The 25,696-nt window shown below is 52.0% G+C and overlaps 7 protein-coding genes across 7 annotated transcripts; 3 read left to right on the top strand and 4 right to left on the bottom strand.

Moving 5' to 3' along the window:
* Positions 1-446: 446 nt before the first annotated feature.
* On the bottom strand, positions 447-1,385 carry SPBR_06109 (3-hydroxyacyl-CoA dehydrogenase; the record flags this gene model as incomplete). Its single annotated transcript, XM_040764371.1, has 1 exon — positions 447-1,385. The coding sequence occupies one exon, from the start codon at positions 1,383-1,385 to the stop codon at positions 447-449; it is 939 nt and encodes a 312-aa protein (XP_040622448.1).
* An 894-nt stretch (positions 1,386-2,279) lies between these two features.
* On the bottom strand, positions 2,280-5,027 carry SPBR_05606 (uncharacterized protein; the record flags this gene model as incomplete). Its single annotated transcript, XM_040763869.1, has 1 exon — positions 2,280-5,027. The coding sequence occupies one exon, from the start codon at positions 5,025-5,027 to the stop codon at positions 2,280-2,282; it is 2,748 nt and encodes a 915-aa protein (XP_040622447.1).
* Positions 5,028-11,457: 6,430 nt separating this feature from the next.
* Positions 11,458-15,116, bottom strand: SPBR_05531 (uncharacterized protein; the record flags this gene model as incomplete). Its single annotated transcript, XM_040763794.1, has 5 exons — positions 11,458-11,547; positions 11,627-12,464; positions 12,533-13,936; positions 14,387-14,997; positions 15,066-15,116. 5 exons carry the CDS (start codon positions 15,114-15,116, stop codon positions 11,458-11,460), a joined length of 2,994 nt encoding a protein of 997 aa, XP_040622446.1.
* Positions 15,117-15,286: 170 nt separating this feature from the next.
* SPBR_06286 (uncharacterized protein) lies at positions 15,287-15,610 on the top strand (the record flags this gene model as incomplete). The annotated part of the gene is made up of 2 exons (XM_040764548.1): positions 15,287-15,480; positions 15,535-15,610. The coding sequence occupies 2 exons, from the start codon at positions 15,287-15,289 to the stop codon at positions 15,608-15,610; spliced, it is 270 nt and encodes an 89-aa protein (XP_040622445.1).
* A 4,828-nt stretch (positions 15,611-20,438) lies between these two features.
* Positions 20,439-20,687, top strand: SPBR_06300 (uncharacterized protein; the record flags this gene model as incomplete). Its single annotated transcript, XM_040764560.1, has 1 exon — positions 20,439-20,687. The coding sequence occupies one exon, from the start codon at positions 20,439-20,441 to the stop codon at positions 20,685-20,687; it is 249 nt and encodes an 82-aa protein (XP_040622444.1).
* Positions 20,688-21,974: 1,287 nt separating this feature from the next.
* On the bottom strand, positions 21,975-22,747 carry SPBR_06164 (progesterone binding protein; the record flags this gene model as incomplete). Its single annotated transcript, XM_040764426.1, has 4 exons — positions 21,975-22,156; positions 22,243-22,300; positions 22,555-22,589; positions 22,657-22,747. 4 exons carry the CDS (start codon positions 22,745-22,747, stop codon positions 21,975-21,977), a joined length of 366 nt encoding a protein of 121 aa, XP_040622443.1.
* Positions 22,748-23,611: 864 nt separating this feature from the next.
* On the top strand, positions 23,612-25,261 carry SPBR_05830 (tpr domain containing protein; the record flags this gene model as incomplete). The annotated part of the gene is made up of 1 exon (XM_040764093.1): positions 23,612-25,261. The coding sequence occupies one exon, from the start codon at positions 23,612-23,614 to the stop codon at positions 25,259-25,261; it is 1,650 nt and encodes a 549-aa protein (XP_040622442.1).
* Between the last annotated feature and the right edge of the window lie 435 nt (positions 25,262-25,696).

The raw sequence follows: 25,696 nt of genomic DNA, 5'->3' as shown, positions 1-25,696 counted from the left end.
TTTTGCTGTCGGCATTTGGGATCGTATTCTTTAGAAACAGTGAGACTTCACGTCATGGCAAAGGGGAGATGATGCTACGATGGGAGATGTCAATGCCTCTTTCCTTTCCAAGAACTAGAACTCGTTCCTTCCTCTGTACTTTGTCATGCGTTGTTCCTTCCACTTGTTCACTTTTGCTACTTCCTCACCCAACCCGTCATCTCATCGCACCTTCCAGTACTGCCACATGCTTACATCATCCGCAGCGCACGCCCAAACATCTGCTCAATCTTTCGACGTCGGCCGTCTTGGCCGTTCATTTCTACTGCGTAGAATGGCTAGTGGGTCCGAGATCACCACACCCACGATGGCAACCGATACGAGACGAGACAGCGAGGCACCGGGACAAGGCAATGTCGACCTCGACACTCTATTTTCTATGGAACAAGGCACGGCACCACCGACTATTAGTACATGCTCGGAAACACTCCTAGACGACCGCCGTCTAGCAAGACCACATTGCCGTTCAGAAACGCGCCCGCCCGCGACACCAGGTACAGAATCGTCCCGGCCATGTCCTGCTGATCGCCAATCCGGCCCAGCGGCACGTGCGCCTTGTCGATCCGAATCACCTCCTGGTCCGTCGTCGCCCCCAGCGCCCCCACGAACGCCGTCGTCATCTCGCTTGGGAACGGCCCTGGCGCCACCACATTCACGCGGATGCCCCACCGCGGCAGCAGCACGGCCAGCTGCTTGGCCGCGTGCGTCGCCGCCGACTTGGACTGTCCGTACGCAAAGCCCGCCGGTGCTTTGCGATTGAACCCGGCCAGCGACGAGATGACCACCACCTGCGACGTCGGCCGGGCCGCGCCCAGGCTGTCGTTGCGCCGCCTGTTGCCCGCGTCCAGCAGGTCGAGGAACGTAATCGCCGTGAACCATACGGCCGTCGTGTTGACCTTGAACGTGTCCTGGTACGCTTGCGGGTCCACCGCGAGCTGCGCTGCGCGCCATTCGGCAAGAGTCGTCGTCGTATCGTTGTCGGCCGGCGTCGGCGTCTGCGGGCCCGGCACGCCCGCGTTGGAGACCACGACGTCCAGGAACCCGCTGTCCTTGTCGACAAACGCCGCCGCCGCGGCCAGGCTCGCCTTGGACGTCACGTCCAGCTCGATAGGCACCAGCACGTCCCGCGACACCAGTCGGTTGACCGCCGCCGCTGCCGACTCCAGCACGGCCAGCCGCCGCCCTGCAATGTACACCTTGGCCGCACCCGCCTCGGCCATGGCCCGCGCCATGACGAGTCCGATGCCGGTGCCACCGCCCGTGATCAGAGCGACCTGGCCCGTCGTCGCAAAGAGGTTGTTGACGTCGAGCCTGGCGCTCGCCTGTGTGGCAGGAGGTACAGACATTGCGGAGGGAGGGTCAGTGGAGGTCTGGGGAGGGTAGAGGAGAGGCAAGTAGGGTCCAGTTGCAGTCCAGTTGACGTCCAGTCGGTTGATTTGATACACCTCTAAATAGGATTGCCGCTTCTCAAGAAGTAACTGATACGCGGTCGTGCCTCTTGATTAGAAATTGGAAAACGGAGAAAAGAAATATATAGAAAGACGCAATCTATGCAGTTGTTTCGGGTTCCTATGACAAATCAAGAAAATGCTTTAAGCTTGTTATTAAGAGACGTTAACACAACGTGCCCTAAAAGAGGCCTCGACTAAAACGTTCACAGTTCCGGCGTCAACAGGCGTCTCTAGGCGCTTTTCAGACTGAGCTAAAGAGACCCCTAAAGACATCGTCCTTCGGATACCGTTCCGCAGTCCTGCGCCTAACAGGAAACCTCTGAATGGAACTCGCCAGACCCGATACGGAGCTGCATCGAAGCGAATGCATAGCAATAAGGATTTAAATAACACATATATAAAGATACAGAGAGAGTCGAAAGAAGAGGTGAACAGCTGGTATTAACGACCTGAGTGGATCAACTGGCCAAAGTGAATACTGACGGCATATTACATCTCACAAGTGAGTCCAAAAAAGGCCAACAATCGTGTAAATCCAAACATGGCACTCGCGAGCAGTTGTTGTGAAAACAATAAAGAAAACCAATATTGTCACATGGAGGGTATTCTGTAGTTGTCTAGCATGGCTGTCTAACATATTGTCCAGTATTGCAGTGGTGTTTTCCCTATGCCTTGTCCGAGTCCCGAGTTCCGAAAATAAAATCCCACCGTTTTGTCTTGTCGTTGAAACAGCAGTAAAAAAAAAAAATCTCGGCCCGCGGCGTACGCAATCAGTGGCCTCTTTGGCTTCTAACCAAAGTAGTCATGGTGGTCGCCGGTGTAAGTGTCATTGTTGTATTTGTAGTATTGACCGGCGTCGGGATCAGGCTCATAGTGGCCATCTTCGCTGCCGCCGTTGTCATCTCCAATGACTTCATCATCTTCAGCTCGAGTCTCTTCGGCCTTCGGATCGCCTCGTAGCACGTTTTCCTGCCCGCTTGGCTGCTTGCTTGGCTGCCCACTTGGCTGTCCGTTTTGTTGTCTGCGCTGTTTCCCGCGGCACCGACTGCTTCCGCTTGCCGACGCCGTCAGCTGCCAGCGTGAGCCACCAGTGCCACCGGTGCCACCGGTACCGCCCGTGACCTCCTCCAAGATGCTATTTTCTACCGCCCACTCGACAAAGCTCACAGACGTTCCGTCGTCGTTTTCGAAACTAGCCTGCGGCGGTAACAGCGGTGAAGGCGGTGACATTCCAGTGCCTCCAGCCGTTTCTGAGGCAGCATGCTGTTGCCGGGCGTGGCTTACAGAGTGGGAGACCCACGCGCTCCAGGCCGTTCGTTCACTTTGCTTGCCATTTTGCGTCGTTTGGGTCGTCGTCTTAAACTTTCTGTCACAGCCTTCTTCACGACACTGTATGAGCTTGGGGAGCACGTCCTTGATAATGACCGCGTCCTTGACCACCTTGGCCAACATTTCATTGTGGTCTTGAATCTGTTTGTCCATGGAGGAGGAGCCGGGCAGCGTCGTAGACGAGGGCAAGGACGAGGCGGTCGCGGCGGCGTCTGGACCCGGAGCCGGACCCGGAGCCAAACCCGGACCGAGTTCCTTTTTCATCTTCTTGTCCTGTTTTGTCTTCTCGGCCAGCTGCTCGCGCCCGTTCTTCACGTCGGCCGGCGTATGCATTGTCAGCCAGTGCTCCCGGAAGTTGTCAGCGCGGGCAAAGGCGTCCATATTCGGGCAGAGTGGGCATGTGCGGGACTCTTCCTTTAAGTGAATGGTCTTTACGTGTCGTCTGAGCTCGGTCACTGCAGCAAAGTTGACTGTGCAGCCGGCAAAGGCGAAAGGGCACGAATAGCGCCGGTGGGCGTGGTCGATATGCTCGTTGAGCGATTCATGCGTAGGGTATGTCTTTAGGGGCATTGCAGGGTTGGACTGACACTGTGTGCAAGTAATGTTTTGTTGTCCTGCAGACGAGGCTGCCACGTCTGCGAGGCCCAGGTTGGGCATGAGGGGCCTCGCTGGACTTGGATTTGGCCCCGTGGCCACTCCTTTTTGTTTTTTACCATTGGCAACAAAGGCGGCGGCAGACAAGGAGGCTGTGGAAGAGCCTTGATGATCCGCTGTCGGCAAACACGACGACGCAAATCTTGCTGTTGCTGCTGCTGCCGCCGCTGCACTTCCGTCCGACTTGGCCCGCTTTTGAGGCTGTGGCCCCAACAACGTCAAGTGCGGTGCGACTGCCCTTGTATGTTCTGCCAAATTCGAATTTGTGTCCACTGCTTTTCTCTTCCCTTTCGTATCTTGAACCGGAGTGAACTGCTCAGTGTTGTGGGAGTCTGGAGCCGTTCGTGTGCTGCGACTGGCCTCAGCAGCGGCCGATATGGCAGAATTGCCGGCCAGCAGGTGATCATAGCGCGGCTGAGGGCCGTTGGGTGTATACTTGGCTGGACGACTACCCTCTGTCCTGCGCATGGAGAGGCTGCCGTTCGCAACAGCCGTAGCATTGCTGGCGCAATTCGCAACATTTGAAGCGGAATGAAAGTTATTGTTGCCCAGGGCGGGACCCCTGTTCATGGCCTGATGGCTGCTCAAGGTACTTGACTCGATGCCTCCTATCAACTGCGGTATGATAGTGGCAGACCCAACAATGCTACCGATGCCATCACTCTCGAGCTCGCTGGCATCCAAACGCTGGCTACCGTCCCTGCCCATGGACTGCGTGTCGAGCCATTGATCACTCGGCGTTGTGAGAAATGTCTCAGCATGGTTGGTACTCATTGGCATACCAACCTGTCCCCGATTCTCCGGAATTGCGAGAGGGGAGCTAAACACGTCCGATATGTCGCTAGGGTTAAAAAATATACGATCGGGAGAGATGAAAAGCCAAAGATTGAAACTGCTGGCGTCTACCGTGGAAACAAGGTCGGACGGCGTACTGTAATTTGGCAAAGTCGACGGTACAATAGGAGGTGCCTGCATAGAAGATGGATGCACGGTTGGGGCTTGGGGCGGGCCATAGACGAAGCCATTTTGTGTGGAGGGTTGTAGCATCGGGTGGACAGGTACCACGTCCTGGCCAAGTCCGTCGTCCACCTCGTGCGGCGGCCCAGGACACGGCAGGCTCGAGATCTCCTGGACAGCGCCCGCGCGCACCTGAGGGATGTGGTCCATTTGCATTTGAAATGCTCGAATGTGATTGGTAACCGCTGGCGACTTCACATACAATGGTACAAATGGCGGCGGCGACGGCGGTTGGCCTTGTCCAAGCCCGAGGCTGTTTTGCGTCTGGATTGAATTTTGCTGCAAAGTCTGCGGCAATACGAGGTCGCTTGCTTCAGGCACTGTAGTCGTTTGTGTGCCGTCTTCAGGAACGTCGGTGAGCAGCATGTGTAAAAAGTCCCCAAAGTTTTCTTGCATGCTGGTCACATAGGACATGTCGGCAAGGTTTCCGGCATCTGATGTTGGATCCCGATCATGGCTGCTGTCGGCCGCATGCCCTGTGGCGTACATTTCTTCATCGTTCAATCCGACATAATTGTTGTTGGGTGGATGTGCCATGCTGGCCGTAGGGTAGGTGGATGATGTTGCGGAGTCGTAGATCTATATGAAGAGAGGGAACCGATTTGTCGCGATGGTGGTTGCTTGGGTCTTGCCTTGATAGACGCGGCTCGAGAGGAAGGCCGGTAGCGCCTTCCTGGGGGCTACTCTTCAAATGGGGAAAGAGCGAGGAGCTGACCTGAAGAAGCCGCAATGGGAAGGAGACGGAGTGCAAAATAAACCCGCAGGGAAGGAGCGGCCGGGGGAGCCACAGAGTTGATAGCCTACGGCACTTGAGCTGGGCATAAAACGCAGTGCTTGTTGTTTTGTGCTTTTCTTTTGTTGTCGCAGGGCCTTGGTTTCTTGGGCCGGTCGAGCCGAGGGCCGTGGTCAACTTGTTTCTTGTTCCGCCGGTCGGCGATGTGCCGGAATCACACGCCTTGGCGGCCTCGCGCCGTCACCTTTGCCTCTTTTTCTTGTTTGAGACAACCGCAAGAACACGAACCTCCCTGAAAGAATCGAGCTAGTCTTGGACAAGAGCAGCCGGCGTCGATGGGAGTGTGGCCTACACAACACGTAGCTCTGAGATGGCGGTCGGCAGCAAGGCGCGGGTCCAGCAAAGATGGCAATCACAGCGTGGAGGTTGTAAGACGTATCCGTCGAGGACGTCAGCTAGTAAGCTCGATGCAGAGACTTGATTCCAGTATCGGGGGTCGGCAGCTCGGGTTGCAAAGAGACGGTTGATGTCGTGCAAGGTAGGGATAATTGGTTGCGAGGTCAGGATGCGGGAGGAAGTCGACAGGCGGGTTTGGGACGGGATGGTGATGCAGCTCTTTGGTTTTCTTGGATTGCGATGTGGCGTAAAGGGCTCTGTGCACAATGTTCGAGACGAGATGTATTTATGGGGATCTCAGTGCCCAATGACAAGAAGATAATTCCAAAACGAGATGGGATGAAGGCGGGCTCCAAATATGTCAAAATGGTCAGTTGTTGCTCCCATCCAGGTTGTTGAATCTGTCGTACAGCACGGTGGCACGTGAAGGCGCAGAATATGGGATGAACAGAATAGGCTTACCAGGGGAAGCACAGATGGTCAAAAAAATGCACGAGCCGGGAAGCAAGCCAATTAGTGAACTGAAGAGGGGAGGTGACTGTAGGAGAAATGGGCAAAGATGCAGAAGAAGCATCGGAGTTTTCTAATGCGTGAACAATGGACAAGAAAACAAAACAGACTCGAAAATCCAAATGCATGGGGATGCTTTGTTTTAATATGGGCGGTTTTAGATTTGCAGGAGGCTCAATCGTATGTAGAGGATGCAGAGCTAGCAAGGCACGCATTCCCTCTGCTCGAGACGTTAGGTGGGCGGCCAAGGAAGCGAAAGAGACTGGGAACACGCAAAGGGATCCAGAAACGGCAGTGCAAGGGACGCCACACATCCTTGCCTCCAAGTCCATCTGGAGCCCTGTCAAGTTTGTTTTCGTCAACTGCATGGGTGAGGGCCCACCACGTCGGCCGGCCCTAAGTATCGTCATGGCCAACTCGGAGGTATCTAATCTCGCCTTGTGGGAGACCACGGCCTTGTGCCAGGAGAGCTGCCTCCTCCCGACATCCATTTCATTTCGCAGCCTCCGTCTATCTTCTGTTCAAAGCAACGCCGAATATCTGATGAGGCACTACGAATTGCGTCGTAGATCAAATTCTTTTTTTCGTTCTTTTTATATTGTATTGTTATTATTTAACGTCGCCAGTCAGGACGCAGATTTCAAGGTTCTAGAAAACGCGTGAGGGGAAAAGGAGTACGAGGCTCAACGTAACTACCGCGACATGTCAAAAGGCTCCAAAGCGTTTTGGAGCACGGGCCAAGGAGACTGTACAGTTGTATTTCCTCTAGTTTTATTTTTTTGTCCCCCGACTGCTCATCCCACCACAAGCAAGTATTCTGCGCCTTGTCAAGGGGGGCTCATTACGTTGGGCACCAAACCTAGGTCCAGCGCGTCGCATAGAAGAGAAAAATCTGACAATGCGACAAAACCACAATGTCTCGCTCCGGTTTGTCAATTCCGTGTGGATTGAAACGGATTGAAAAGGGTTGAACGGATTGAAAAAGGTTGAACACCATAAGGCCCAGACAGACAAAATCCAAGTGATATTCACGGCCGTCAATCAACACTCCGTAGCATGATCGCCCAGAATCAGGCTTGGCACACGCTCTGGAGCGACAAGGCCCGGTCCTAGCAGTCCATTCCGTCATCCTACTCGCTGCGTTCCCTTGAGTCCCCTGGTCCATAAAAGCGGAGCCTGGGTTTTAATGGCACCCCAATGTTCGCCTCTCATGGCAGCCAAGTGTACAGAGCGCACAGCGGTAGCAAGGTTGTTGGGTTAAAACGGAAATACAGAATACAGGCGCGCGAATCGCTGAGAAACGCTCCTTCAAGGAGACGTTCAATGTCGACCGAAAAACGGGGACCAATTAAGCTCATTTTAGCGCGAAAAGCCGCCAGCGCTGGACCCTGGAACGGCCTAGAGCGCTCCGTTCCCGTCGTAGGCGGATTTGGTCGCGTTTTTGGAGTCCCACCTTATTGTCCCACTGTAAACGTCATGCGAACGTCTTCCTTACATGGCTGACAACAACCGTTTTCGATGCCCGTAACATGTGTCAAAACACCAAGACTGGACTCGACGTCCGAGTACGCCGGACATTACTCGGCGCCAAAGACAAGAAAACGGAGAGAGAAAAGGAAATCTCCAATACATCGATATTGAAAAAAAGGCGATGTGGGGTTTTCGATTTCCCAAATCTATACTAGGAAAACACAACTCAACCAACCCACACAAGTTCTCGGGTAATGCAAAGTCTTTAGTACCCTCCACTTCACCTCTGTATCGACAATGTATGCTGACGACGACGTCACGGTTTCTGCAGTCACTAGGACACCCGCTTTTAACACCACAATTTAAGGCGACGAAAAAAGACAAAGTGGCCAGCAGGACTTCCTGGATTATCATTGGCGTACAAGCGCAAACGCAGCTGAGTGGAGTCGGAGTGCGAACTTGCGAAGGAGGTTCGCATTTTAGAGGTGGTGCCCCTGGGTTATTATTGGGTTTACAAAAAAAAAAAAAAAAAAAAAAAAAAAAAAAAAAAGGTTAAACTCGAAGTGAACGTATCGCAAGTCGACGTGTCGAAAGTCGGCCCCATTGAACTTTCCCACTACAAAGATTGCTCACAGAAATTTGGCCCTTGCCATGTCCTTGCTGAGATGAGGCCATTTTTCGTCGCCAGCTGGTCCCTGTGGACGCCCGGCAGTCCTAAGCGTCGATCGCAGGGGGATTTTCAAAACATGCAATGACGAAAGGTGCCCCGCATGGCCTGGTCACTAAAATTACCCACAGTAGCGGCCCACTGAGGCCTTTGACGTGGAAATTTTCTTCGCTGGTGACGGGTCTGCACAGGGCCAAAAGAGGACAAGCAATTAACAGTGGCTGCATGGAGGGACATAGAGGAAGCCCCTGGGCCACCAGAAAACTCACGTTTGTGCATGCAGTGTTTTCCTTTTGGCATTCATTAACAAAGCGTGTTATTTTGTCACGAATCCTCGGCCAAACGAGGCAGTATGTACGACGTAATGTATCTGGTCAAGAATCCAGCCGGTTCACCTTCTGGGGCGCGTTATCTCTCGGCCCCCCCCCCCCCCCCCCCTTTTCCGCGCCTTTTATTCGAGCTTCGCGCAAGAAGAAAGCCGCAATCTACTGCTCTGAAGCTCGACATGCACGCAGCCGGTTCGATCGTCCAGCTGTGCGCTACAGATTAGCGATGGGATGCGAGACGGCAGCAGAAGAGCAAGACACAGCTATGCTCAACAATGCTGACCCACTTAGAGCCGCATGGTTGCTCGCCTGTTACCACATGCCGTCGAGCAAAGGAAAAGAAAATGGGGAGGAAAACAAAGTAAACGGCTTCCCAGTTGTTGTGGCCTCTGGAGTATTTCATTTTCCGGTATCGTTTGCACTTATTCTCATGCATTTTTGATATCTGTGTCCGCTGAGATAAATGCATCTTTTTGGCGACCTTGGACAATCTCACCGTCTGATTCGCAACTAGGCATGATTCCTGGGGACAAGCCCAGTCCTTGTGGGACTCATGGTGTAAACGGGCAGTTAAATTAAATCCCAGCTGTTTCGTTTCTTGAGTTTTCTCCGTTTTCTTGTGTTGCGCGTCTATACGCGTATCCGGACAATTTGGAGTGGCTGGTGGTAGGCTACCTATGCCGGTAGGGACTCGGGACTTTTGTGGCTGTCGTGTTTCACGCATATCTCGTCTGGTGAAGGGAGAAGTTTAGAGTACAACGCAGGGCAAAACACTTTACAATCCAGGTAAGCGTAACATGTAATATAAAAAGCTCTCTGCACTTTTCCTATTCTGATATTTTGTTTCTGACCATTCTTATTCGGACCTTTCGTTTCTGATCTTTCGTTTCTGATCTTTCGTTTCTGATCGCTTCGTACCCTTGTTTGGCCGGCCGGTGTTCAACTTGTGATCACTCGGAACTTAGTGCCTATTTAGGTTACCAAAAAAGTACATTTCCGTACTGTCACCATACAGGGTGACAGCTAAATCCTTGATGTCGGTATCTCGGCAAACCCTGCACCACGTGGAGGCATCCTTGTCGTGGGACGGCCAGCGTAGACACTAGAAAGTCACCGTGGACTTGTAGTGGAGCGCTCGCTGACACTGCAGAAAATTGCAAGAAAAATATGTGCAAGTTGACAAAGTGGAAAGGGGAACTCGACTCTATTTTTGTCACTCGCCAACGCAATCTTTGTCCAAAAATAACAACAAAGCGTTGCCTAGAACAGGAGTCAAAACTCGCGACAATGTCTTTATCAATAACCAACAAGATGCGTACGAAATGCCTCCACCGTGCAAGTGAAGACGATCCGTCTCACTCAGCTCTTGTCCTCCGCAGGTGGCAGGTTCACCCGTTGAAGGCGCACGCCAGACCGAATGACGGGTAACAACAACAAAAAACAAAGGATGCTAGAACTGAGACAACGCAGTCCCACCCAAATATTTCAAAAGTAAGACAGCTTCAGCGTCGGGGACCCTTGGTCGTGTGCAGCTGCAGGGCGCCAAAGTCCGAAAATGAAAGGAAACCGCCAGAATTGAACTGAAACCAGAAAAAGAAACCAAGAAGAATGGCACCTTTCAAACAATATAATAATAACATAATAAAATTCGAGAAGTAATGTCTCCAAAGGAATGGTTCGGTGTCTCTTGTTTCGATTTATGCCTCGTGGCTGCGTGATCCCTGAAAAGTACGTGCACTGCTACCAACGACCAGTTCAGTCCGCGGCATAATTCCTAGGTAGGGCCGAACGAGGCCCGGGCAACAAATAGCGGTGACGGCTTTGCGCTTTCTTGAGACCCTGGCAAAGAAACCGATAATACCACCCCCGTAGTGCAACATGCGCGTTCTGGTCCTGGGAGCGGTCTGGTCCAACCTGGTCTTCGCAGCGGATCCACAGCGCCTGCGACCTTCATTGCATTTCTTGGTGATAATCGAAGGTAGCCTTGCGTTTTCACGTGCGTTCCGGTGGCGTCGCTGGTCCACTGTCACGTACATTTGTTTTTATCCGTTCTCATCATTTCCATCCACTTCGTTTCGTCCATCCATTCCCTTTTATTCCTTCCCATTTCCACGTTCGAAGCCAGTAAGGTTCGCGTACTGATACTTTCAAGACTTCATGGAGGCGTCCAAACCAAAGGTGAAAATGGCTGACCGCCTTTGTATGGATGCATGTCTGATGCAGGTCAAGAAAAAGGTCGACCATTCCAGCATATTCTGTTGTCCTGTTGTCGTACCTAAATTTTGGGGGCCAAATGACACGCCTCAATCTTACCAGCACGAGCTGTCAACTGGGGGATCACTCGAGGATGTTGTCGTTTGGCCCCCAAGGCGTACCGAACGATTGTTGGCTGTGCATAACCTGGTGCTGCAACTGGAAACGATCACGGCGCTCATCGACCACAATCAGTAAGAGTAGTCCTCTGAAGCTCGGGTGGAACGAGAACAACGAGAAAGGAGCAAACGACAATAATGTAATTGTAGGGTATAATACTGCAAAACGCCAAAATGTGCATCTGATAAGGTCCAATAAAGTCCAAAGACTCCTCAAGTTCCAAAATATCAAGTCCTGGAATCCTTACAGGTGACAAAAGAAAAGCAGAAAATATGCAAATAAATCAGAACCAATCAGCCATGATGGTATCCGTACCCTTAGTTTTCATGGGCCTTGGTGGTTCGTCAAAAAGGTTTGTGTTGGGTCGTTAATGTCCCGTCAAATCAACAAAATATGTCAACATAATCGAAGGAAAACAAAGTCAAAGTTTGTGATAAGCAGCACAAGTTCAGATCCGCAGACTATGCCAACTGCCAACTGGGGTCGAAAATCTCACTCGCGGTCACACACACCGCACATGGCGTGCTGGCAGTCGTTGCACATGACATCCGAATTGGCGGTGTTGATGATCTTGCAACGGCACTGTAGTAAAACATTAGCGAATCAATGCAGTGAACCGAAGACGTGAAGATGAAGTAAAAGTAGCAAGTCCGACACTTACACAAACCCATGAAAAGAAGCGCGCTCCAGCTTTTCGTCTCGACGATTTACTCCGCTTCGTCCTGGACAGCTGGTCATCTCCATGGTGTCGTTTCCGAAACGCCGCGTCGTCGTGGTTGCTTCGGTGGCTCCGTAAGGAAACTTCACTGTCATTGTAGTTGGGCTCGGGTCCAAGTGCATCGTCGGGCACCCACTCTGCAATGTTCATTTTCCGCTCGCCGCGGCCCACAAAGTGATTGTCAATGTGGTTAAACCGCTTGCTCAAGAACTCGGAAAAGAGAATGTATCCGTCCCGGCACAGTTGAGGTTCTGACGCAGTCTCCCTTTGCTTTCCCTTTCCCTTGCCGGCGTCGTCGTCGTCAGCGTCGTCCATGTTGGCAGCGGAGCTTTCGGCGACAGCTTTGGCGTTGGTATCGCTGTTGCTGCTTTCACCACTTGTTTTGGTACTAGCTGGCTGAACCCGAGCAGTGACGCGAATGTATGTCTCGCAAAAGCCACACCAGTACCTACAGCTTTCGGCTGGAACAGCCCTGTATCGCGCCGTCTTCTCACGAAGTGTTTTCTTGTCGTCCACACTGTAGCCATGTTGTCGGACCAGGTGCCGCCGGTAAATCGGCGCCGACTTGAAGACTTGGCAGCAAGGGACGCGGACGTTCTCGTCCACCGTATCCATCATCTCACCACACTGCCACTCCTCACCATGAACAGGCTCTTGGAAATGGAGGCCTTCCTCGTGCCGCTTCCAGTCATTCTTGCTACCAAACAGCTTTGCATCGCTGCCCTTCATCATGCAGCTAAAGGTGCATGCATATGGACGCTGGTGCCGCTTCTCGTGTTTTCTAGACATGTCAAGCGAGGTCAGTAAATGACAGGGGTGCAAAACTGAGCACTTGGAATATGTTCATACCGTAATGACGCCTTGCTGACGAACGATGCAGAGCATCCATCCTGTGCACAAGGGTGACGCCCTGCTTCCTTTGTAGCTGTATGCTCTGATCGCACACTCGGCACACTGCGTTTTGCCGGAGTTACGGGAACCTCAACCAGCCGGAATCCTAGGCTTTCCAGTCGGCCGCCAGCGTCATCAAGCCTCTTCAATCTCTTCAAAACAGCTTGTAGGCGGTCGTCTGACAAAGTATCAAACGCAATGTCATCCATAACAGCAGCCGAAGCGTACGTCTCGTCGACGTCGGTGGGACCTTTGGCATCGACATCCTCAAACTCGCTCTCCACGTCGGGTACTGTGAGGTCAATGTAGCTCTCTGCGCCAACAGATAGATCACGTGTAACTTCCTGTGTCTCTTGCAACACTGTCGGCGACGCTCTAGACACCTTTAATCGTTGCTCCTCTTGTGCATCTTGATCATGCGATTTCTCTTCCCCACGTTGGCGCTTCAATGGTTGCTGCGGCTGTTTCATGCTATCGCCTTCGTTTATAGCAACAGCGTCAATGCTGGCAGCAACGTCGTCATTCCGGCCGCCATCAGAGCTCGTCTGCGTCTCAACCGCCATTATTTCAGATAGGTCGTCTTGAAGTTGGATGTGGCGATTAGGGGCTCCTGCGACGGCGTCGAGACCGGGAGACATGCCCTTGCTAGGACCCGCAAGCATTGAATGAAAGTGTACAGACGCCCATGTTCCGTCCGTGTACTTGAGCAGAGGTGACGGGTCGGGGCCTGTTTGCATACGTCGAATCGCATCCATGCCATAGCGATCCGCATAGGCGCGGTGCACATCTCGTTTCGGGGCCACTGGTTCAACAGGAACTGAGTGCCGCTCAAATCTTGGCCACGTGTGCGTGCCAAAAAGGACATCACTGCCATCCCGAGGACGATCAAGTGGCGGCTTTGGGTTCATCCTTTGCTGCCATGGGTGGCCGTATAGCTGATGGACAGTCACAGGTGGATTCGGGGTGGAATGAAAGGTACTTGGCCTTTGATGCCCGAGGCTTGGGGCGGATGACGGGATTTGTGGTGACAAGAGCGTCGGGGAAGGAAGGCTCAGAGGCAGTGCCGATGCAAAATTGAAAACGTCACTCGTCGCCGATATCGTCGGGTGAATGCTACGAAGTTTTGATGACATTAACCGCGTTGCCATGGACTCGTTCTTCGTCGCGGGCACCAATGGTCTTGTAGAGGCGCTGGTCCATGTGGCACTTGTAAACGGCTCGGCCATGAGTTCGTTCATTTCCGACACGAAATCGTGCAAGTCGATAGAGCCAACTTCGGTGTCCAAAGCCGGCGATTGGGTGATATCTGGTTCGGAAGGGAGGCCCATGCCAGCAAGATCACTTTCCAGTGGGTCGTTATTTCTAAGCGAAGCAGATTAGCCAGAGCATCCAAATATGGCCGCTCCCATAAACATTGAATAAGGGGACATTTGTGGCGAGGCAAACACTCACTTCACAAGATACTTCTCGCGGTTGTCTGCCTTGACATGGTGTACATCCAGGATATGTTTTTTCAAATTGTCCCAACGTGGCCAAGGCTTCCTTCTCTCACTGCATATTCCATGGCTGCATATGAAAAACTCCGAGAGGGTCCTGATATCTTTGTGGCAAGACGTGTGATGTCTTTTCAGATCTCCCCCGCTGGCAAACCCAACGGAAGCCATTTTGCAGTCGGCCACATGGCACTTGAACGGCTTAAGGTGAATGCGAATATGTTTCCTAGACGAGAAATAACAAGTCAGTCCAAGTACCACAAAACAACGTCTAAAGTGCACGAAAGCAACCTAAACAAGACAAAACCCCGTCACGTACATCATCTCGGACCTTGTTTTGGTGACTTTTCTGTTATTTTTTGGGCACAGAGAGCAGTTGTGACCGTTCTGGTTCTGAAACGAGTGGAGCTCAACAATCTCTGCAGCCCCGTTCACGCTCTGGCTGTCGTTGATATCCGGAGTGCTGAACATGTCTGTCGTGTCGAAGCCAGTAGTGGCATTTTCAAACAGGTCATCGTGCGTCATATGGCTGAACGTTGGTATACTTCCCTGTGTCCAATTTTCGGAGTCACTGGTCGCGGGCATGTAAAAGTCAGATGGAGGCAGCGAGGCTGCAGACCGCGTGTCTAGTTGTATACCACCAATAGCAGTATCCAAACGGGCCAACCCGCTCAACGTCGTGGCGTTGGAGCCATCGTGAAGAGAGCGCCCGCCAGTACTCGGCTTGTTACGGAAGCTGTTGGTACCATACGTGGAGTCTGGTGTGGCCGAAAACTCGGATGCCGGTCCCGCAGGGTGTTCTCGATATAAAAAGCACGGCGGGGTAATCGCCGTTAGGCCATGCCCATGCAACTTGGCGCCGACTGGGACATCGTCCGAGTTGACAATATAGTCCACCATTGCCGGTTTCAAGTTGGCATAGGGGGGCGGCTTGGAAGGCGAGTGTCAGATTGCGTAGAGGACGTCTTGGCCAACCAACAGCGTGCGAGATTTCTTACCATCATGACGCCATGAGAAGGGCTACCTTGTTGGGATGACATGCGATCCATTGTGATTGTGCTACTGATGTGGACAGCCACCTCCGCAACAGCCGAGGGGAAGTTGTGTGCGCGTGGGCGAACGGAGTGGCGCTGTCCTCCGAGAGCATTCGCTCGCCAGGCTGTTGTGGCTGTTAAGGCGAGTCCAGAAAAGAGGTGACGGGATCAAGCTTGGAGTCGCGATGCCATCGATCGGCCGAAGGGAGACGAGGCTCCACCACGAGTCTCGGCCGTTAAGGAACATCGGCAACCGGTGCATGCGAGCGGCCAGCGCCGCGTCGACAAAAAGATCCCTCAGAACGGAGAGACAACCGGGAAGCAGACCCGGTAACTGTCGCTCTGTTGTGGCGCGGGAGCAGTCTGACAAAGAAGAGCGGTGTGTGAGAACCCTGAGGTGCAAGGCTAACCGAGCTGACGCGGGACGGCGCAGTCCCTCCAAGGGCGAAAAGAAGAACGTGGACCTGAAGTCGCGTCGCGGCAAGAGATGCGTGAAGCTGGAGGTCTAAAAGAAGAGCGCGTTGAAAATTCAGGGGAGTGTGGGGGAGTAGAAGGATCGTGGGAAAGGGAAAGAGCGACTCATATTGTTTAGATTTGGATGCTGTCGCGACTGCTCAATCTGAGATGAGGCTGAGAAGCGCCAAATCCGGCAGGCGACGGGTAACAGAGCGGGGCGGTTACAGTTTGGACGGCTTTCGGTGCCTAATTCGTGGTGGCAAAGTGCCCTGTGCGGCCTTTTGGACCAGGCCAGGCCGGTGGTGGATGGTGAGGCTGAAAGGGTATTGGCTAGCGACTGGGCAAGGCACGGGACAGGCAAGAAACGTGGCGCGGAAGGAGCGATGAGATGTGCACAGAGCCCAGTCAGCGTGTCTTGAAACACAGCTGCCTCAAAAGACGGAAGGAACGAGGGTTCGCTCGGTTTTGGACAAAGTATGCAGTTAAGAAGTATTGCATTTTGGCAGCACTTGTTGTCAGACATGAGAAAGATGCACAACAAAATAACACAAATCATCAAAACCCCTCGAGGTGGGTCTACGAAAAGCCACACTGTAAGTGGGAAGGCATCTTGAATTAAAAGGCGTTGCGAAACTGTCGAGCCCAGCAAAGTGCAGTACAATTGCTCATAATGTGCATCACGAGGATTAACGTTTTGGTCAAACAGATGAAAAGAGAGATGGTGTTCATAAACGAAGGACAATAAATGACGGAACCGAAAACTACAGGAAAAAAAGAGAAAGGAATAATAACAACTAACAGTGAGATGAACGAAGGTGTTAGAATCGAAAGCAGAGCAAGATGGGGAAAACCTCTCCCTTGTCTTCTCTCAATTTCCTGAGTTATTGTTAAAATGTGGAGAGAAGAGGTATGAAAGTATGTGTTGTCCGGCAGTACTCCTGTGAGCAGAAAAAAAATGACAAAGAAAAGAAGAAAGAAACACAGGTCAGTGAATCCCAAAAGTGCGAAAACGACAAGATAATGAACAAGATAATGAGGAGGACGAGGAACTAAAGAGTAAAGTCCCAGTCGCCGCATTGCAAAATGCGGACCATGTGTTTCCATACGAAAATAAATCGTGCACTTTCCTTACAGAAGAAAGCAATGGCAGCAAGATCAAGATTTCTCACCACAAAATGACGCTCCAAAAAGGCAAGATCAAATCCTGACGAGTGGCTGAATGACAAACACCGGAATGCAAACATGGACAAGGATTGCAGAACCATACGACACTTGTATCCAGTAGGATACATCCCTTTGCAAATCTGCCAGCCAGACCCTCACACCCTCCAGCTCATGCAAGTTTACACCGCAATACGCCTCTGTCTCTTCTCTCCCGACCAGAGTAGCCTCCCTGCCATCCAATAACGGACAAGCTAGACTAACATCCTGCAGGTGGACACACAGCTGTACTACGGCATAGAAAGAAGTGCAACGACGTAAAATATGACTTATTACTGAAGCGAAGACTTGATGAGAAAGCTATGTATGTACTCTCTTATTTCGCCTTATATCTATGTCCTCCTTCTTTTATTAATATTTTTTTTTTAAAAAAAAAAAAAAAAAAAAAAAAAAACAAAAAGAGCACAGGACCGTTGACGCATTTGCGTCGCTTGCGAGTTTCGTGGCGTTTTCATTCTTTCCGTTTTGGTTGGCACACGGCCTCTCAACCTGCATCTCGGTTACAGCTTGCATGGATATACATCTCCAGCGTCCTATTAGAAAATGAGTAGAAGAAAGCTGTCGACCATAAAAGATGCTTTGATAGCCAGTTCAACCAGCAGGCGGCGCATTCATACATGCCATAACATCGCCGTTCATAATCTTGGCCCGTCACACCCATGTCCACGGAATTGTCCCCGGCGTTTGCTCCAGCCTTCATTCGTGGAGATGCGTCTTACGTGCATCCAGACAGAACACGAGTCCCAACAGACAATCATAAAGAAGGGAGAGGCCGGGGATGGGCGGTGAACACGGTGGGTGGCAGGGGTGTTGCTGGCATTGCTTTCTTTTCTTCTCTTTTTCTGCATGAACCCGTGATAATGTTTTCTTTTTCCTTTGTCTCGTGCATGCAGTCTGCGTCAAGGAGCTGTAAGGTGCAGACACGAGAGCGCGAATAATGGAACAATGACAAAACAGGACGAGAGACGGAAAATAAAGAAATATTATGCAATCAGAACAAAATTGAGACGGAGTGCCAGAACTGATAATTTCACTCCCACAACGAAGTCGGGAAAACGGCCACTAATGCACACACTGCAAGGCGATACAGTCTGAACAATCTGTGAGAACCCCCACGCTGACGCTACAGCCGTGCATGGATGCAGCTGAAAATGAACAAAGGGAACCGGTGACTTCCCTATTCTTACCAGAAAAAAAGCCAAGAAATACAAGCAACTGCTCAGACAAGTCAATATTCACTGCAACAGAAAAAAGTCCACTTTGAATGTCTAGGTATCTCCAGTCCTACGCAGCAAACATAATTCTGCTTCTCCAGAATACGCTACCCCAAATCTAAACACGATTCGAGGCAATCTTGGTCCTTAAATCTTGGAAAGCAGATCTTGGAGAGTGGAATCTTGGGTTTGGGGCCTCAGCGCTATCCTGCAGTGGTAAGGTAAGTGCAGCCTTTGGTTCTGGGTAAAGGAAGGCACAGGGCCTCTCGCGATCGGTAGCAGATTGACGGATGGTAGGAGAGATCGTTGGTTCTATTGTTTGGCCCCTCCTGCACCAAGCCGGTTCTATAGGACCTACATTGCTTACGGCCATCTCCTTGAGATAGATTGATCTTCTGGGAGCCTGTCAGATAACCATGAAAAAATACAAGTCTCAAGCTGAAAGAATGCAATTCTCTCCCACACACCCTCCACACCCCCTCGTTAACCTTTTTGTCAACCTTTTCGTCTTTTCTTTCTCTTCCACACCCATGCCATTGTTCTTTAGACTCCGCCTCCCTGATTTATTGGACAGCGTGGACGCACGTCAGACGTCAAATGGGCTAGGCCCTGCACCTTTCTTTTTTTTCGTCTGGACATGGTCATTTTCACAGGATTTTGATTCGGCCGTTCAGGTGCATGATTGCTTTTGACTTGCATTTCTATTGAGTGGGGAGATTTTGAAGAAACTGGGACGGAATGAACAGTCCGAAAACAGAGCATATGACAAGGTAACAAGTAGATTGGTCTCTGTCCATCAGTGTTTCCATGTCGTACAACCATGAAAGCGCATCCTATAGTATCTATGGAAGGTCAGTGGGCCTGTTGCCGTTCACAAAAGTCCTCTCCACCGACAAGAAATTACAGGGATGGCCAACTTGACAGTGTCCTTGAGCAGCACAGTGACATCTTCGTTTCATCCGCTGCGTACTTTGTACACTCGGGGTACAAGATGAACAGCAGGACCGAGGGGAAAGTAGCTCCATAGAAACCTACGTTGCGCTTCTTCATGCTCGCCTTCGTGACGAAACCCTTATGCCCTTACCAACACGGGACAGGATATGCAGACGAAGTGAGAGGCTGTTCGTCTCTTCCTCTGCGCTCTGTCCATGCACGGTGCAAGTCGACAACCCGGTGCCCAGTCCCAGGTGCTGAGGACCTTTCTCAAGAAGCCTGTGTCAATACTCACGTCCCCATAGCCGTTCTTTAACCAAAACTAACTCGGTTGGGTAAGAACCACGGGAGCTTAACTTCGGGCCGGTAGGTCACGACGCGGGTTGTGGGGGCGCTGGATTGTACAGAGTACAAAGCAGGGATGGATAAGAGTACATAAGGGAAACGAGACACCCCAAAAATGAAATGAACAATCAAATAATAAATAATAATAGTAATTAGAAATATGATAGCTGAACAACCAGGGCCGATTGGATGCCTATATGTGCTGCAACGATCGTACAAGAAAGCCGGGGAGGATAGGAAGCACTTCCAGAGAGAGTGCATACAAGGAAAAGAGGAGTGACACAGCAAAAGAAAACCAAATAAAATAAACAAAGGGGGTGGGTGACAAAACTAGAAACAAAAAGGATGTGATCTGTCACTTTTTTCGTGGCTCACCTTCTCGACATTTCTTTCCCCATTCTGTTTTTTTTATTTCTTTTTTCATGTCCTCTATTGCTTCCCGGTCTTCGTTCGAACCAACACGACCTTGTCCTATCCTTCCCCTCCGAGAAGAGGAGACTGGCAACCTCTGCTGTTATCGTTTACGAGAAAGAAACCGAGTGGCAAGGTAAAAACCCTGAATGGTAGACGAATGACTAGCTCGCTTATACGCACCGTTCTCGTCGTCACGGCCGACGCACCTGGCAACCCATTGCAGAACGCACTGTTGGTGTTGTTCGAGAAACAAAATCAGATATATGACAGAATTTGGGAAACGAGAACAAATAGGAAGCAGGATACACTCTCAGACTGTCGTGTCGTCCAAACGGATTCTCTCGTGAGATGCCGGAGGCAACAGACAAGGCACCGGCTGTGTTGTCGAGGGGGGGAAACAAAAAGAAATGTCATTGCATCGCACCGAAGTCGCAAATCAAGAAAGGAAATGGTTTATCGTTGGCAACTGCGTGGGGGATTCAGCAGAAAATCTAACGTTTATTTGGAACACTGCCATCTCGAAGTGAATATAAATAGACCTTGCTCCCAGAGCCAACTTGTCTTATTTTGTTGGCCTTTCATCCTCATCCTCGTCCTCATTTTCATCCTTCATCCTTCATCCTTCATCAGTATCTATCACCAGCTTCTCAATCAAAAACTCGTTCTTGCGTTTGATATCTCCATCACGGTCTTGGCCTTACAAGAGAATATTTGAACCGTCTCTCCTCTTCAAAATCGTTACAAGATCTCCGCAATGTGTGAATACGAAGAGTTCCTTTTCAACTGCGGTTGCTCGCAGACGCGGCTCAAGTCGTACTGCCACCTCGCCCGCAATGACCTCAACCATCAGTGCTTTGGCGTGGCCAAGCTACGCAACGTTTGGGACCAGCAGGTCGACTGCAATTCCTGCATCTCCAAGCAGCGGCCGTCGATGTCGTCGGCATCGTCGTCGTCGTCCTCATCCGTGTCATACGGGATGCACTCTCACTACAATTCTTTTTAGAGTGCTTTGTGAGGTATGTTTCCCAAGCTACAATTATAACAACTGCTAGCGAATCTAACAGATTACACAAGGTCATGGAAAGAAAAAAAGCACATTCAAGCAAAATTGCAGCATAAATACCCCCCCCCCCCCAAAAAAAAACAACAGCTAACCAGAGAAGGCCAATTTCCATTTTATCACATAGCTTATCATTCCATCGTATCCTTACCCGTTCCTTTTTCTTCTCGTACGATGTATATCTAACGGGGCAATTTGATTTACCTTTGGTAGTACTTGTTAGTATCTTAGTTAGCAATTTCACATAAACGGCTATTATGGGATCTTCCCAATGCTCGTGTATGATCGCAATAGTACGTTCATTCCACGCCTTCAATGAAGCTCAAACATAGACTGCACCAGTCGCATGACAGCCACAGATCACAATTCTGTAGCTGTTTCCTTCGCCCGTGACACATACTCTGCATAGTCTAGGGGCCAATTGTGGTTGAGACTGACCGTTGACTGTGCCACAATCTCAACAGATGGTGGCAGCCGAGATTGAAACCTCTCTCTTCCCAGAAGAAGGGGGCACATACCGGACGGTAAGCGACCGGCTCCTTCGAGACCATAATGTAACTAGCAGCCCTGGTACCTTGCAGCTGTGTGCCTTCAAAGTCGTACTCTTCATCAGCACTGGGACTCTACAAAATGATGAGGCGAAACCAGCCATTGTCCTCGTCAGACACGACTTGTAACACAATGCGCCGTCTGTCAACTGTCAGAAATCGCCCGCATTGTGCGCCGGTAGTTGTCCGCGGGATCAATGATGATTGTTGTGTGTTTTCTACGACGTCGTGTAGTTCTGTGTCCACAGTGCTTTCCCCTTCTATTTGTTTCAATGTATGTTTGCTCACGTTGAACCGGAAAGCCCTACCGAGGGGGGAGAGGAGGTGGCATAGGTGAGGAGGTGGATGACCAGATATTGTGGATTGCAGACATGGAAATACGAGGCACGAGCCACGGGACACAAAGGGGACGTCTTGGCCAATTTAAGTTTTACGTTCTTTTTTTTAAAAAAAAAAAAATGAAAAAAAGGACAAGAAAACAAGAAAAAGCGACGCAGTCCAACGAACAAGACCAAGGACAAGATACACAGACAATGTGTACCGAGTGATCAATATAGAGGAGATTCTTTATTGTGTTTCCTGTTCCTTTTGTCGAACGAGGTCCAGCGAGACCAAAAGACCGAACAACGAGCAATCCCTGTTCCTTATGTCTCGTCACCTCACCATTCCGTCCGCAGTACACCTACGACAGGTTCGTCGCACCAACGACCTTGCCGATGACATTGTACCGCTTCGCAAAGAAGGTGATCCAGTCGTTGAGCACACCCTTTTCCTTGTCGTCGAGGTCCTGCCACTGGGACTGGACGTCGTCGGGTTTTGTGGACGACAGGGCGAGCGCCCGCGACGCGTCCTTGCCGGCAAACACTGTTCTGTTAGGATGCTGCTGACAATACGAACAAAAAAAAAAAAGGAAGAAAAACAAACATAAATGGAGTGCGGGGGGTACTCACCGTGGTAGGATCCGCCGGGTTGATACGCCTTGTTTCCAGTCACATCGTAGACGAGACCCTGCAATATGGGAAAGGACGGTCAATGCCAAGAACAGAGACAGGAACGGAGACAAGAACGGGAGCTGGAGCAGGAGCAGGAACAAGGACCACGAACGCCAGGGAACGATAGTAAGGGCAAGATTGTGTACTCTGTCCCTCGCTTGCTCCTGTCATGACGCAAAGGGACGAGGGAACGTGGACGGTGGAACGTCCTTGTCCTCGGCTGTCACACTGTCCAGTGATACAGTCCTCCTATCTTCCACTTTTGCTTACCTTGATTGCAACATAGCACTTGCCACCGTCGACGCCTTGACTTGTTAGCAGACGGAAAAGGACATGAGGCGAGGAAATGTTTGGCATCAGTTCGAAACTCACCATTGGCCGCACTCAGCTCCTCCAGAGTGATGGGGTCGTCCTTGGGGGGCTGCAGGTTGACGGGCGTCTTGGGCTCAAACTTGCCGGCCATATTGACAGTGATTGCGGGAATGCAAACGGGGATTCTTAATATGTTCTGTTTTTGTTGTCAGTAAGAGGTTGTCGCCTTAAAGTCAAAACCAGTTGACGCAAGGAGGCGAGCTCTTCACAAGTCCTGCTGCTGCAACAAGAGGCCGTCTGTAAAGAGTAGGACGTTTGTGTATCTTAGAGGGGCTTTGCAAGCTCAAGTTTTACCTTTGGTGGAGAGATTAGAAAGGCCGTCGATGTGACGTACTGACGTCTGTCAAAGTGAATGCAGCTATTTTCAAGAGTTCGCGATCAATTGGTGGCAGTCGGGGAAAGTGGCAGCCTCGAAGCAAGCGGTGCTGGCGAGGTGGCAGCCGTAGGTGGTGGGGTTAACGGGCAGGAGCGATGGAGCCCACTGTCGGCTGTGCTATGGGGAAAGTGTGGAGGGACCGCCAGCGAATGGCATGCTCGGTAAACCGAAGCTCGCAATTTCGCACGTGATTATAGGAAGGAATCGCGCACAGTGCGAGCTGTGTCTGAGCTCTCTCAGCGGATAAAGCCCTCTGACCTCAGATCATACACTTCTATTGTATAAAAAAGCCAATTTTTAGGCTGCCTGTAAATAGCTCCGAGATGAATTCATAAATAATACAACGAACAATTGACAGCATTCAAAATATAGGCATATAATTTTCGTAAATCCAATGGTTTGACCATTCGCTACAGTCACTTGCACTGTGCAGCCAGGCTCTGGACGTCCGGCCACGTGACGTCGAATCCGGCGAATCGCAGGTCAGAGCTTGACAGATTTCGGGGCAAGTACGACCAACGTCACGTCGAGTTTTGTTGACAGACTCAACATCAACAACATCCTCACATCGCCACAACCATGTCTCGACCACTGGCAGCGACAAACGCCGCCTACCGGCACATGAGCCGCACAGCCGGGCCGTTTGCCCTGTCGGCGACGCTGCGGCCATTATCCACCCGCAGGCAATCGACGTGTTCGTCGGCGTCTGTGCAAGTCGACGTCTGCGTCCACGGTCCTGGACATATCCAAGGCCGCGTGCGACTGCAGTGGCAGCAGACGCAGCTGCACTGCCGGCGGCTATCTACGTCTCCGCGCAGGCATGATGGCAGCCGAAGACACGGCTCGTCTGGACAGCAGCAGCCCCCGCCTCCCCCTCCCCCACCCCCACCACGTGGCCGTGTCCCCATTTTCCGGTTGCTGCTGCAGGCGCTCGGCGGCAGCCTCCGCAGCCTGTTCATGCCGTTCCAGGGCGCGACTCTGCGGACGCTGTACCGATCGAACCCGGAAGAGCTGGTGCTCGCGCTGGCCGTGCTCGTTGCGAGCGCGTTTGTCATTGCGTACGTGGCGCGCATTTACTTTAGTTATTTCAACTCCAAGCAGTTTACGCGCTACCCGCCGGAGGTGGCCAAGTGCCTGCGGCGGGCGCTGTACTTTAGCAACTACGCGCCGGACCCGAAGCGGGCATTGAAAAACTACCGGCAAGCACTCGAGGCGTGCGACGAGCTGGGGCTGGACCCGTTTTCGGAAGACGTGCTGGGCATCCGGATCCAGCTGGCGTCGTGGCTGGAGCGGATTCAGAGCTACGACGCGTCCATCAAGATCCTGGAGCTGCTGCTCGCGGACTGCCGGCGGTGGGTGGACCTCATGGAGAAAGACGAGAAGGATGGTAAAGCAGGCCAGGGCACCGTCGGTACGCTCTCGCCCCGCCTACCGCCGCCGCTGCTGACGGGCAAGTCGGCCAAAGAGGCCGAAGACAGCGGCGTGGACATGACAGCCGCCACCGAAACCGTCTGGGGCCGGCGCTCGCGGATCCTGCGCAAGGCCATCGGCGTCAGCGTCAAGCTGGGCGAGCTGTACGCCGACGAGCACGTGCTCATCGCGGACAAGGCGCACGAGCGGCTCGTGTGGGCCGTCGACACGGCCCTCCAGGAGTTCCAGCGGCGCGCCACGGCGGGCACCAAGGACGGCGAGGGTAAGTGGATGAGCCCCGTGGAGATGGGCGCGGCGCTCGAGTCGCTGGGCCACAGCTACGAGTCGCGGTCGCAGTTTCACCTGGCGCTGCCGCTCTTCTTCCAGGCGCTGCGCGTGTGCAGCGACCCGTGTCACAGCGCCGTCATTATGAACAACCTGGCCGTGTCGTTTGCGCAGCACCCCGTCCAGCCGCCCTACGAAACACTGGTGGGCTCCGTCGTCGAGACACCGGCCGTCGGCAAGGAAATCACGCAGCAAGAAGCGCAGCGCGCATACTACGAGACAGCGCAGCGGTGGGCGACCAACGCACACCAGCACGCGACGGACACGTCTGGCGATGCGCGCACGCCTGAGTGCGATGAAGCATGCGTGGTGGCGCTGTGCAACCTGGGCGATATTGCGGCGCTGCTTGGCGACGCGCGGGAAGCGACAAAGCGGTTCAGCGAGGCCAAGGCTATGAGCGAGACGATGGCGTTTGCGCCCGGCGTGCAGCAGGCCGTGGCCGGGCTGGCACGGCTGCAAAGTAGACTGGGCTGAGCCACATGCATCGTCGCCTCGAAGTCAGACAATCACCATTGGCACAGTTCACAATCAACTTCGTTTCCCACACGCGAAACCATTGACTGGTGTTCATGCAGCAATGTCTGTCTGCCATCCTCGCTCTAGACAGCCCCTTGCCGACTTCGAATCGTTCCGGTTCTAGGCAGTTGCAAAATGGAAGAGGAGAAGCGACTGTTGTCCGTCTCGTCTGCACAGTTACTTAGACAACACACTCAATTCCTTGCATGATTACTCAAATCTTCGGGTTGGGCCGTCATCCACTCCATAATCATGTTTACGGTGCATGAATGCTTCCGCCAGCTGTGCTTTGCTTTGCTTTTCTGTCCCTGTTTCTTTGCCTCTTTTGTCGTAGCGCCCGTTCTGCGGCGCCGATCGTTGCTTCTCATGGCACTTAGTAAGACATCTCAGCGC

Source organism: Sporothrix brasiliensis (assembly GCF_000820605.1).
Source record: "Sporothrix brasiliensis 5110 chromosome Unknown Cont15, whole genome shotgun sequence".
Lineage (NCBI taxonomy): Eukaryota > Fungi > Ascomycota > Sordariomycetes > Ophiostomatales > Ophiostomataceae > Sporothrix > Sporothrix brasiliensis.
The sequence above is the reverse complement of the archived record's forward strand: the minus strand, read 5'-3'. Positions and strand labels throughout refer to the sequence as shown.